This window comes from Dermochelys coriacea, chromosome 10 (genome assembly GCF_009764565.3).
Source record: "Dermochelys coriacea isolate rDerCor1 chromosome 10, rDerCor1.pri.v4, whole genome shotgun sequence".
In the NCBI taxonomy this organism is placed as follows: domain Eukaryota; kingdom Metazoa; phylum Chordata; order Testudines; family Dermochelyidae; genus Dermochelys; species Dermochelys coriacea.
The window spans coordinates 31,177,878-31,190,327 of NC_050077.1; the positions used below are offsets into that span (position 1 = coordinate 31,177,878).

Sequence of the window (12,450 nt, forward strand, 5' to 3'; positions counted from 1 at the left end):
TAACAGAATACTGTTTCCTCGATACAAAGATGCCCCTCCAATGACTTCTCCTTTTATACATTGATACACACAACAAAACATCCTCATCCATTATCCTGTTATTCCCCTCCTTATCTTATGAGGAATCAGTGTGTTCCTGTGCTACCTCTTAGGAATTTGTTTATATGATAACTTGAGAATTCTAGGTGTTGTTGTACCATCCTCACCGGTCAGGCATGTGCTTACTTGATTAGCCAATACCTGGTGTGTTAGTATTCTGCCAAGGCCAGGCCTAACTCTGGTTCATAGCCTTTGGTTCACACTGTTAGTTTGCAAAAGTCAGGGTCAGACTCAGGCTGGGGTCAGAGACCAGAGATGAGAGGAAGTACCAGGTTGGAATCAAGAGGCAGGAATCAGGGTCAGAGTCAGGCCATAGTTGAAGACCCAAGATCAGAGGTAATACCAGGGTGGAGTCAGGAGGCAAGAGTCAGGCTGGGATCAGAGACCAGAGATCAGGATACAAGGTGAGGTCTGGCATTGCAGCAGACCAGAAGTCTGTGATTGCCCACAAGTTCCTGGGCCACCCTGGAGGGTTAAATCGGATGCTTGGCCAATCAGAGGACCTCACGGTACTGTCGTCACTCTGGATCCCTTGGGCAATATGTCCTACAGCACCTACTCCCCACAGTGCTCCCTGGTTGCAGGGCTATATGGTGGCACTGTGGAAATATCAGCTAACCCAGGCTCTCAGAATTCTAGTCCATGGATCCTGGCAATCAACACCTGGAAGGGGAGGACCTATAATGTGAGCTGGCCAGAGGGCCAAGTCATCATCATTCCACAACCCTGACATAGGCGCTGACTCCGTGTGTGCTCTGGGGCTGGAGCACACACAGGGAAAAATTGGGTGCACCCACTGGTAGCTCCCCACCCCTGCTCCGCCTCTGCCTCTGAGCGCACCGCTGGGTCCTGCTTCTCCCCCATCCCTCCCAGCGCTTGCGCCACGAAACAGCTGTTTCATGTGGCAAGCCTGGGAGGGAGGGGGGAGGAGGGGTAATGCGGCGCTTGGGGGAGGAGGCGGGGCCAAGGCAGGGATATGGGGAGGGATCAAATAGGGGCAGGGAGGGGTGGAGTGGGGGCAGGTCGCAAGCACCCACCAGCGCCAACGAAAGTTGGCGCCTGTGATCCCTGACATCCAGAGGAGGACAGTGGGGCAGAGCTGCTGAACTGCCAACTCATGCTATGAGGGGGTGGTGAGACAATAGTAAGACCCCTTTATATGGCACACATGGGACTATGCCTGGAATACTGCATGCAGGTCCCGTGTCCGCATTTGAAAAATTAGAAGGGGTTCAGAAAAGAGCTATAGTACTCATCCGAAGTTTGGAAAACCTACCTCCCAGTGAGAGGCTTTGCCTATTAAGTTTATCCAAGAGATGATTAAGGGGAAGATATCTGATACTAGAGAGCTTTAATCTAGCAGAAAAAGGCAGGACAAGACCCAATGGCTGGAAGCTGAAGCCAAACAAATTCAGACTGGAAATAAGGCAGCAAGAGGAATTAACCATTGGAGCAACTTACCGAGGGATGTGATGGGTTCTCCATCACTCAGAGTTGCTCATCCTAGATTGGATGCCTTTCTAAAAGGTCCAGTTTTAACCACTATTTTATTGACCTCTTCAAACAACTCTAATGCAGTGGAGAGGCACGATTTTCCTTTACACAGGTCATGGTGGTCTGAGTAGGACCGTTGCAACCACTAGGCAAACTAGGCGGTCGCCTAGGGTGCCAAGTGATTGGGGGCGACCAAAAGTGCGCTCCGGGGAGGCGGTGGAGCGGAGGTGAGCTGGGGCAGAGGGGCACAGGGAGGGCCGCCTGCAGCAAGTAACGGGGGTGGTGCACAGGGGAACCGCTCCCCGCCCCAGCTCACCTCTGCTCTGCCTCTTCCTTTGAGTGCGCCGCCCCGCTCTGCTTCTCTCCCTCCCAGGCTTGCGTGCCAAACAGTTGATTGGCGCCGCAAGCCTGGGAGGTGGGAGAAGTGGCGGTGGCGTGCTCGGGGAGGAGGTGGAGCAGAGGTGAGCTGGGGCGGGGAGTTGCCGCATGGCTCCCTGGGCCGAGGGGAGTTAACTCACAGATCCCTGAGGGAGGAGGGGGCGTGGGGAGCTGCCGCAGGGGGGGCACCTCAGGGCGGAGGGGAGCTGCCGCGGGGGGGGCGCTTCAGGGCAGAGGGGGGGCGGCGGGGAGCTGCCGTGGGGGGGCGCTTCAGGGCGTGAGGGGGCGGCGGGGAGCTGCTGGGGGGCGCTTCAGGGCAGAGGGGGGGCAGCAGGGAGCTGCCGCAGGGGGGCGCTTCAGGACGGAGTGGGGTGCAAGGTGACAGTTTCGCCTAGGGCGCAAAACATCCTTGCACCGGCCCTGGGTCTGAGTCCCTGTCGTATTACAAACAGCTAGGTGCTTTATCATTCTATCTTCAATTATAATTTCAACCTATATGCTAATTTTTAAAGTCCTTCAGAGCTCGAGTGAAGTGAAATGATGAAGCACGTCGTGAAGCTTCATCATTGAAGCATGTCCTTCCAAACTGTGATATTCATTTAGCAAATGGTCACAACTAGCTTTTTCTCTCTCTTTGGTGGAATCCTAGATGAAGAAGCCCTGCTGCCAGCCCCTCAGAATATCTCTATCCTGTCCACCAACATGAAGCACTTCCTGACCTGGAGTCCAGTGACGGTCCCTGGAGAAACTGTGAGATACTCTGTTGAGTTTCAGGGGTAACTCGCCTGTTTTTTCTCCCCTCTCTGGATGCTAGTTGGACAAAAGCTCTGCATCCCCTGCACATGGCATACATAGGTCTATGCACACTGATGCGGGATAAATGTGACAGTCCCATCAGTAATAATGCAGAAGTGGGAAAATGTCATTGGCCTCACGCGGAGCCTGCCTGCAGCCCAGGTCTTTATCATTAATTGTGTGTTATTTGGATCACAGCAGTGCCCACTATGGGCTAGGTGCTTTCTACACCCCTATGGAGACAAAATCTCTGCCCCAAAGAGCTCACAAGCTAGGAAGGCAAGCAACAGACAAAGAGGGGGAACAGAGAAACATACAAGTGAACTTTTTCCCCTCTGGTAGATTATTTTGGAAAATATATAGGAGGGTTCTGAAGAAACAAAGTCAGTAGAATATTCAGTCACCTTGCTAAAAAGAAACTGTAATGCTAAAAATATCTGCAACGTCACTGCGGCTGCATCACTGAGTTCATTCACTCCAACTTTCTCATTCACTCCAAGGAGGGGTTTTCTCAAACAGCTTCACATGTCTCTCTCACAGATACACTGAAGAATAAGGGAGGCTGAGATGCACCCATAGGGCTTCCATCCACTCCCATTATGCCAGCCCCAGGGGTCCCCTCTGATGGCAAACAGTCTCAGGTTGTGTGGTAGGAGGGTTGGACATCTGATTCTATCTGAGTTTGTCTGCATGTGAATTTTTAGTTTAACAAATATTAATTTGTAAAATTGTGAATTCTATTGTAGACAAGGCACAAACATTTGTTCCTAGTTGTGTTTTTAACCCTAAGCTGCATGACTAGCTACAAACATCAGAACATAAGAGTGGTGATAGTGGGTAAGACCGATGTCCATCTAGCCCAGTATCCTGTCTTCCTACAGTGCCAGGTGCTTCAGAGAGAATGAACAGAACCGGGCAATCATCAAGTGATTCATCTTCGGCAATTATCAAGCGGTCCATTAGTGTCCTGTGTGCAGTAGAATTTGTAATCATGTAAATTAAAACATGACTAAAAATTCAAGCTTAGACATGTCCCCCAGGGTGAAATTCCCCCTGAGCAGAGCCCAACACATGGCCTGCGAGCCATTTAAACTCCACTTAAGTTCTAAAATGTGCCTTGTGCTTGTGGCTGTATGCTCTCCCTCTGCAAATGGTGGATGTCACCCTTCATGTGCTTCTGGTAACAAAGAAGAAAAATCTGGAGTAGTACCCAGATGATTCTGGGTAGAGTCCTTGGAGGATATGGGATGGTTAAGGGGTGAGGATAGAGGTGTGTTATTTTATCCTGTATTGCCTGTGTGCTTTTCTTTGCTTTCCCCAGGGAGTATGAAAGAGATTATGCCAACGAGATCTGGATACCCATCAGTGAATGTTCGCTCATCATTGTGACTCAGTGCAACGTCACAGAGGACATCTCTGCCACCGTGCCCTATAACCTACGCGTGAGGGCAAACCTAGGTTCTCAGGTTTCAAAGTGGAGCACACTAAAAGTTCTCTTCAATCGCATAACAAGTAAGCTCTCTGCCTCCTCCTGACAGTCACATCACCACCACCACCACCAATATAAAACGCGTTCATTTAAAAAAAAATATTTTCATTGACATTGAAACAGCAGATCAATTCACACTGTAAGTACAGGGAGTAAATAAGTTGCAGTTCTGTTAGTATTTGCGTATTAATATCTCATTACTCATACATAACAAAATAGATACTTTTTGTTTACTAGTGATCACTTAAATTCCTTTTTAATTCTTAAAATCAGTTTGTCAATAAATGTTATTTTCAAATTAAATTCCTTAAAAAGTAATAACAATCTCAGAATAATAGAAATGTATGACTGGACGGGATCTCGATAGATCATCTTGTCCTGTCCCCTTCACTGATACAGGACTAAGTGTTATCTAGACCATCTCTGACAGGTGTTTGTCAAACCTGTTCTTAAAAACTCTTACAGTCAGGAAATTTTACCTAATGTCCAACCTAAATCTCCCTTGCTGCTATTTTCATCCATTACTACTTGTCCTGTTCTCAGTGGTTAAGGAGAACAGATTATCACCCTCCTCTTTATAACAACCTTTTACATACTTGATTGTTATCATGTCCACCTTCAGTCTTCTCTTCTCCAGACTACCCAAACCCAATTTTTTCAATCTTTCCTTGTAGATCATGTTTTCTAAACCTTTAATCTTTTTTGGGGGGTGGGGTGGGGGAAGGTTGTTTTTTGCTCCCCTCTGGACTTCCTGCAATTTGTCCACATCTTTCCCCAAGTGCGGTGTCCAGAACTAGACACAGTACTCCACCTGAGGCCTTATTGATGCTGAGTAGAGTGGAAGAATTACTTATGTTTTTTTTTACAACAGCCCTGCTAATACATCCCATAATGATGTCCGTTTTATTTGCAAAAGTATTACATTGTTGGTGCATGTTTAGTTTGTGATCCACTGTAATCCCTGATTCTTCTTTGCAATACTCCTTCCTAGGCAGTCATTTCCTATTTTGTACTTGTGCAATTGATGATTCCTCCCTATGTGTATGTGACGGGGTGTACCATGCTGGAGGCCTTGCGATCCTACCCCACCCTGCCCCAGGAAAGGAGCAGTGAAGGTGGGTTCTCCAGGCCTGCCTAGAGAGGCTGCAGGGAAGCAGCCAATCAGAGCCCAGTAGGCTCAGTTAAAAAGCGCTTCAGGGGCTGAGCAGGTCAGTTACTGGTGGGGATCAGAAGGATGAAGGAGTGGAAGGCTGTGAGACGCCATAGGCAAAGAGACTGGGGAAAAACCCTGCTCCAGCAGGGATAGGACTGTAAGCTCTCCAGGCACAGTGGCCTGGGAGAAAGAACCCTGACAAAAAGGGGGCAGAGACTGTTACAAGTTCTTTAGGCAAGGAGGCCTGGGAGAGACCCTGCTCAGACAGAGAACCCAAGAAGGTGATGGGACAGAGTGGGAAGTGGCCCAGGGAATATAGCAGTAGCCACTAGTAAAGAAAACTGCATGTGGCTGCTACTTATAAGGTCTCTGGTTGAGACCCGGAGTAGTGGGCAGGACTGGCTCTCTCCACTGGTGAAGTGGCCAAAGCCCTGAGAAGAGCACAAGTTTCCTTTTGGAGCCCGAGAAAGGGGCTAGAGTTTAAAAAGGCCCAGAGACAGGGCTGAAGCCCTCAGAGCCATTTGTTGGACTGTTACACCAGCAGGGGTTCCTTCATACATTTAGACTATATGTGGCTTAGCTGGAGAGTAGTTGCTGACAGGCACTGTGAGCAGAGGAAGAATGCAGCTTCACACCCAGCCAACAGGAGGTGCTCACGAGAGGTTAGTGGCCCTTGTTATGGTGTAGTACTTTGCATTTGTCCTTATTGAATTTCACCCTCAACTTATTTATTAATATTAACACACCACCAGAAATTACTGGTGGCTCACTTCAGGCCTGGGCTCCAATTGGACCAGGTCACACCTGGTCTAGGTCACACACTTTTGCGGCAGCATCTTGTTCCTCAGATTCTCATCTTTCATTTTAAAGAAAAGTGATTCTCCAGCCTTTCCAGTTATGGAGAACTCCTTGCACATGTGAACTGATTGCATCCTGTGCACATTGCTGTGTCTGAACACTGCTGTGCTGGCATGGCAATGAGCGTGGGAACAAATTCCAACAAGTGCCTTTCTCTACATGTATTTGGCCAGAGGGATGTTATCCTTCCTGTTGTGGGGAAGGGACGTTGGGCCAGATTCTCAGCTATGGCCAAACACACATTCCCTGCAACTTGCACCCTGTGTTGTGTGCAAAGGAGACTCAAAGGTCATCTCTGCACTGCCCTGATACTACACTTAGCAACCCTCGCTGTAACTTAAATACGTGTATGTTTCAGTATTTAGTAGTAGTGAGTCCAAACTTTGTCCTTATAATACTGCAAACATGGAAGGCTTAATTCCAGAACTGTAGCAAGCCTTGATTATCACAATAGCCATGCAACAAGAATCATTTACAGCAGTATTACACACAACACTGCAAGAATAAAAATCACCTACAGTATGCAGGAAACTGACTGATTTCCACCCACAATCCCCACTCCTTAATGGGGCCTACAGGGTTCAGCATTTTGGAAAATCAGGCAAATAGAAACCAATGTCAGAGAAAGGAGTTTCAAAGCATGTGTTCTGGGCCTTTGGAGGGAGTTAGCACCCCTTGCCCCAAAGAACCGGTCTGGTCTGGTTTCTCAGCACCCTCTGCCCTACCTTGTTCTGTTATTGTTTGGATGGGGCCTTCAAACAAAACAGCCCCCGCCCTCAGAAAACTATTCAAGTTTGTGCAACTCAGCTATTGCTAAATACCTCAACCTAATAGAATAAAATCCACCCTGGCCCAAGGGGCTGCTACTATCTCTAGAAACAAAGCAGGGTAGAGAGGGAGGAAGATCAAGGGAAACTGCCTCAATGAAGCAATTGGCTGCCAATACAGCTCAAGGGGAGTCACAAAAGGGAACATTTCCTGCCTCTCTCCCAGTCTGGGAAAGGGGGTTTCAGGGTTGCTTTTGTGGTGGTAATAGTGCTGCTTCTGTGTTTGACAGCTTTCCTCACCCCACCCATAATGGAAATCTCTGCAGACGGGTATCACTTACTGGGGAAGCTGGAAGACCTGGGACCAGCCTTTCAATTCCACATATTCTATTGGAGGAAGGGCCAGGAAAGTTGGGTGAGTTTTGCCCTTGCTCTCAGGTGAGAATGGAGAACACTGCATGGCTTAGAATGAAAGTGCATGGGATATTTTTCTGAGCACAGCATCCTTCTGCCCTCTCTAGTCCCCTGCTATAGCATGTAGCACTGGGGCGGGCAAACTTTTTGGCCTGAGGGCCACATCGTATTTCTGAAATTGTATGGAGGGCCAGTTAGGGGAGGCTGTGCCTCCCCAAACAGCCAGACGTGGCCTGGCTCCTGCCCCCTATCTGACCCCCCCCCCGCTTCTTACCCCCGACGGCCCCCCTGGGACTCCTGCCCCATCCATCCCCCCCTGCTCCCTGACTGCCCTCCACTGCCCCATCCTATCCTTTATCTCATTCCTGACTGTCCCCCTGGGATCCCTGCCCCATCCAACCACCCCTTCTCCCTGTCCCCTGACTGGCCCCGGAACCCCTGCCCCCTGCTGCCCCAGCCTGACTGCCCCCATTCAACCCCCTGACTGCCCTCTCCTTCCTGACTGCCCCCATTCAACCCCCGTTCCCCACCCTCTGACCGCCCTGACCACCACCCCTCCCCTGCCCTCTATCTAACCACCCCTGCTACCTGCCCCCTTACCGCGCAGCCTGGAGCACCGGTGGCTGGTGGTACTACAGCCGCATTGCCCAGAGCACCAGGACAGGCAGCCGTACTGCCTGGCTGGAGCCAGCCATGCCACGGGGCAGCACAAAGCACCGGTTCAGTTTCAGGAGCTCAAGGACCGGGCAGGACGGTCCCGCGGGCCGTACTTTGCCCACCTCTGATGTAGCAGCTACGATCATAAGCTTATTGTTGTGTATGCAGTAATGTAATGGAAAGGAAGTCCCTGTCCAAGGCAGCTGCCAATTTGTGTTTCACTTCTTATGCAGGAAGTCGCAGAGCAAGTCTCTATGTTTAAGCACATTGCACCATTACAATTAAAATAATCACAAAGTCAAGATGTCTGCCCTTCTGCCAGGTCTGATTGACCTGCCCCTGGCCTGGGCAGGCTGTGGTTCGTAGATTCCAAGGCCAGAAAGGACATTGTTTTCATCTAGTCTGACCTCCTGCATAACACAGGCCAGAGAACTGCCCCAAAATAATTCCTAGAGCAGGTCTTTTTAGAAAAACATCTAAACCTGATTTGAAAATGGTCAGTGATGGAGAATCCACCAAGACCCTTGGTAAGTTGTTCCAATAGTTAATTACCCTCACTATCAAACTTACGCCTTTTTCCCCAGTCCTAATTTGTCTAGCTTCATCTTCCTCCAGCCATTGGGTTGTATTATATTTTTCTCTGCTAGATTGAAGGGCCCATTATTAACTATTTGTTCCCAAGTAGATATTTTAACTCTTTCAAGTCATTCCTTAATCTTCTCTTTAAACTAAATAGATTGAGCTGCTTGAGTCTATCACTAAAAGACATTTTTTCTAATCTTCTAAACATTCTCTTGGCTCTTTTCTGAATACTCTTCAATTTATCAACATCCTTCTTGAATTGTGGATGCCATTGATGGATGCAGTATTCCAGCAGCAGTCATGCCAGAGCCAAACAAAAGTAAAATAACCTCTACTTCTACTCGAGACTCCCCTGTTCATGCATCTCAGGATCGCATTAGCTCTTTTGGCCACAGTGTCACACTGGGAGCTCATATTCAGCTGACTACCCAAAATCACCCTCAAATCTCTTTCAGAGACACTGCTTTCCAGGGTAGAGTCCCCTCCATCCTGTACCTATGGCCAACATTCTGTGTTCCTAGATGTATACATTTACATTTAGCTGTGTTAAAACAGATATTGTTTTCTTGCATCTAGCTTACCAAGAGATCCAGATTGCTCTGAATTAGTGACCTGTCCTCATCATTATTTACCACTCTGCCAATTTTTGTCTCATCTGCAAACTTCATCAGTGATGACTTTTTCTTCCAGGTCACTGATAAAAATGTTGGCTAGTGTAGGGCCAAGGACTGATCCCTGCAGGACCCCACTGGAAACACGCCCACTTAGACGCAGACTTTAAGGCCAGAAGGGACCATTATGATCATCTAGTCCAGTGGTTTTCAAACTTTTTTTCTGGCAACTCAGTTGAAGAAAATTGTTAATGCCCATAACCCAGTGGAGCTGGGGATGAGGGGTTTAGGGTGTGGGAGGGGCTCTGGGCTGGGGCAGAAGGTTGGGGTGAAGGCTGCGGGGCCAGAAATGAGGGGTTCAGGGTGTGGGAGGGGGTTCAGGGCTGGGGCAGTAGGTTGGAGTGTGGGAGGCAGTGAGGGCTCTGGGCTGGAGTCAGGGATGAGAGGTTTGGGGTGCAGGAAGGGGCTCCAGGTTTGAGGGGGGCTCAGGGCTGGGGCAGGGGATTGAGGCGCAGGGCTGGGGCATGGGCTTACCTCCAGCAGCTCCTGGTCAGCAGTACAGAGGCAGGGGTGCAGAGGCAGGCTTCCCGCCTGTCCTGGCACTGCGGACCACGCTGCGCCCTGGAAACAGCCAGCAGCAGGTCCGGCTCCTAGGTGGAGGCGCACAAATGGCTGTGTACGGCTTTCGCCCACAGGCATTGCACACCCCCAGCTCCCATTGGCTGGGAACCGGCCAATGGGAATGCAGAGCAAGTGCTTGGGGCAAGGGTAGCGTGCAGAGCCTCATGGCCCCCCTGCCTAGGAGCCGGACCTGCTGCTGGCTACTTCTGGAGCCCAGCACGGTGTCGGAACAGGCAGGGACTAGCCTGCCTTAGCCAGGCAGCACCACCGATGGGACTTCTAACGGCCTGGTCAGTGGTGCAGACCAGAGCTGCGATGACCTAGTGCCTTACATTTGGCAACCCAGTACTGGGTCACAACCCACAGTTTGAAAACCACTGATCTAGTCTGGCCTCCTGCCCATTGCAGGCCACAGAACCTCACTAACCTATTCCTGTGATAGACTCCTAACCTCTGGCTGAACTACTGAAGTCCTCAAATCATGGTTTAAAGACTCAAGTTACAGAGAAACCACTCTTTACTCTAGTTTAAACCAGCAAGTGACCCATGCCCCATAGCGCAGAGGAAGGCGAAAACCCCTGAGGGTCTCTGTGAATCTGACCTGTGAAAAATTACTTCCCAACCCCAAAGATGATGATCAGTTACTCAAAGCGTGTGGGCAAGACCCACCAGACAGATCCCTGGGAAAGAACTGTCTATAGTAATTCGGAACCCTCCCTCTACCATCTTTAACCACTGGCAATATTTGCTAATAGCAGTTGCAGATGGGCCACATGCCATTGTAGGTGACCTCGTTATACCATTCCCTCTGTAAACTTATCAAACTCAGTCTTAAAACAAGTTACATTTTTGGCCCCCACTGCTCCCCTTGGAAGGCTGTTCCAGAGCTTCACTCCTCTAATGGCTAGGAAACCTTCTTTTAATTTCAAGCCTAAACTTTTTGATGGACAGTTCATACCCCTTTGTTCTTATGCCAACATTGAGCCTTAATTCGTGTCCCTCTATTCTATTTATAGAGTGTAATCAGCCTTTGTTCATTTAGGCTAAACAAGCCAAGATCCTTAAGTCTCCTCTTGTAAATTAGGTTCTCCATTCCTCTGGTCATTCTAATAACCCTTCTCTGTACCTCTTCCAGTCTGAATTAATCTTTCTTAAACATGGGAGGTCAGAACTGTGCACAGTATTCTGGATGAGGTCTCACCAGTTCCTTGTATAATGGCAGTAACACTTCCCTATCTCCTTCCCAACCTCCTTTTACTACACATCCCTGATTTGTCTCCAGAACAGGCCCCTCCTGTGCATTGAATGATGCAGGGGTCCTGTGGAAAAAAATACTATATTGAAGATTGTGGCCTTGTCTACATGGCAAAGCTACACCCATTTAACTATAGTAGGGTTTTAAACCAATTTAATCCCTTGCAAATCTATGTTTGGATGTACTGACTATGGTTTACATCAGACTTGTTTCAGGTTATCTTAAATTAATTAGGAATCATTTAAGCAAATGTACCTGATTTAAACAGGAATAAAACCAACCACACGGGAGTTTGAACCAGTTTAATGATGTTGATTTAAAAAACCCAATTTAAATTAAAACAAAGCCACTTTCCCATGTAAATAAAACATAATGCATTCACTCAAGTGGGCAGGACTGAAGTTGCATGGGCAACTCTAAGTCTGGCACTTCCTAACTTCTGACTTTGCAATCTTAATAATCTTCTTTTGACACAATGTTTTATAAATAACTTCATAGGTTTAAAATAATAAAAAAACAATCTTATGTTCAATTATAAACTCCTCCCCCCCGCACACATACCCTAAATGCAACATGAGCCGGCTGTGAGCCATGCAGCATTAGCACTGATAGGTACTACTTGAGCTGAAGGATTACTTATGTTAACTGGTAGCAGGAGAAGCCTCATATCCACTATGGACCAGCCACTAGAGGATGATGTGTAACTCACTGAAACAGCATTTAACATATGCAGGAGTTCTGCATTTTACAGACAGAATACTCAAGCACATAATTCAGCATAGTCATTCTCAGAGACAGTGTAGCTAAATGGCTGAGACAAACATCTGTCATATTAGAAGCCTGGGTTCTGTTCACAGCTCTACCAGAAACGAGCTTGTGCCCCATGTTAATTAGTGCTTTGCTAAAACATATGGAGGCTAATATTTGTCTTCCTCTTAGAATGAGACTATGTGAGGATTTATAACAAGGTCTGTGTATTACAGAGAAATATTAACAATAGTTAGTGACTAGACCACAAAATGTCCTGGCTCCCAGCCCAATGCACCTTCCCCTAGAGAAAGGTATTTTGATGGGGAGGAGGTTCTGATTTTCTTGTGTCCTGTTTGTAATTCTGTGCAGATTGAATGTATATGGCACAGGAGGCTCAGCAGGGCCTTATGGGAGCATGCACATTGCATCTGGAATATTCATAGAATTAAAAGCAACTAGCAAAATGTGTGTTTATACGGCTTCCTCTACTGGCTGGCACACAGAAGATAACAACCCACTGTTGCTAT

General features: G+C 48.2%; 1 protein-coding gene across 1 annotated transcript in view; it reads left to right on the forward strand.

Moving 5' to 3' along the window:
- IL20RB (interleukin 20 receptor subunit beta) overlaps positions 1-12,450 on the forward strand; it is a 40,781-nt gene that overhangs the window by 19,442 nt on the left and 8,889 nt on the right. Inside the window, exons 2-4 of the mRNA XM_043494070.1 lie at positions 2,621-2,747; positions 4,088-4,278; positions 7,324-7,448. Coding sequence (XP_043350005.1) covers positions 2,621-2,747; positions 4,088-4,278; positions 7,324-7,448 — 443 coding nt within the window. The remainder of the gene's footprint in view (positions 1-2,620; positions 2,748-4,087; positions 4,279-7,323; positions 7,449-12,450) is intronic.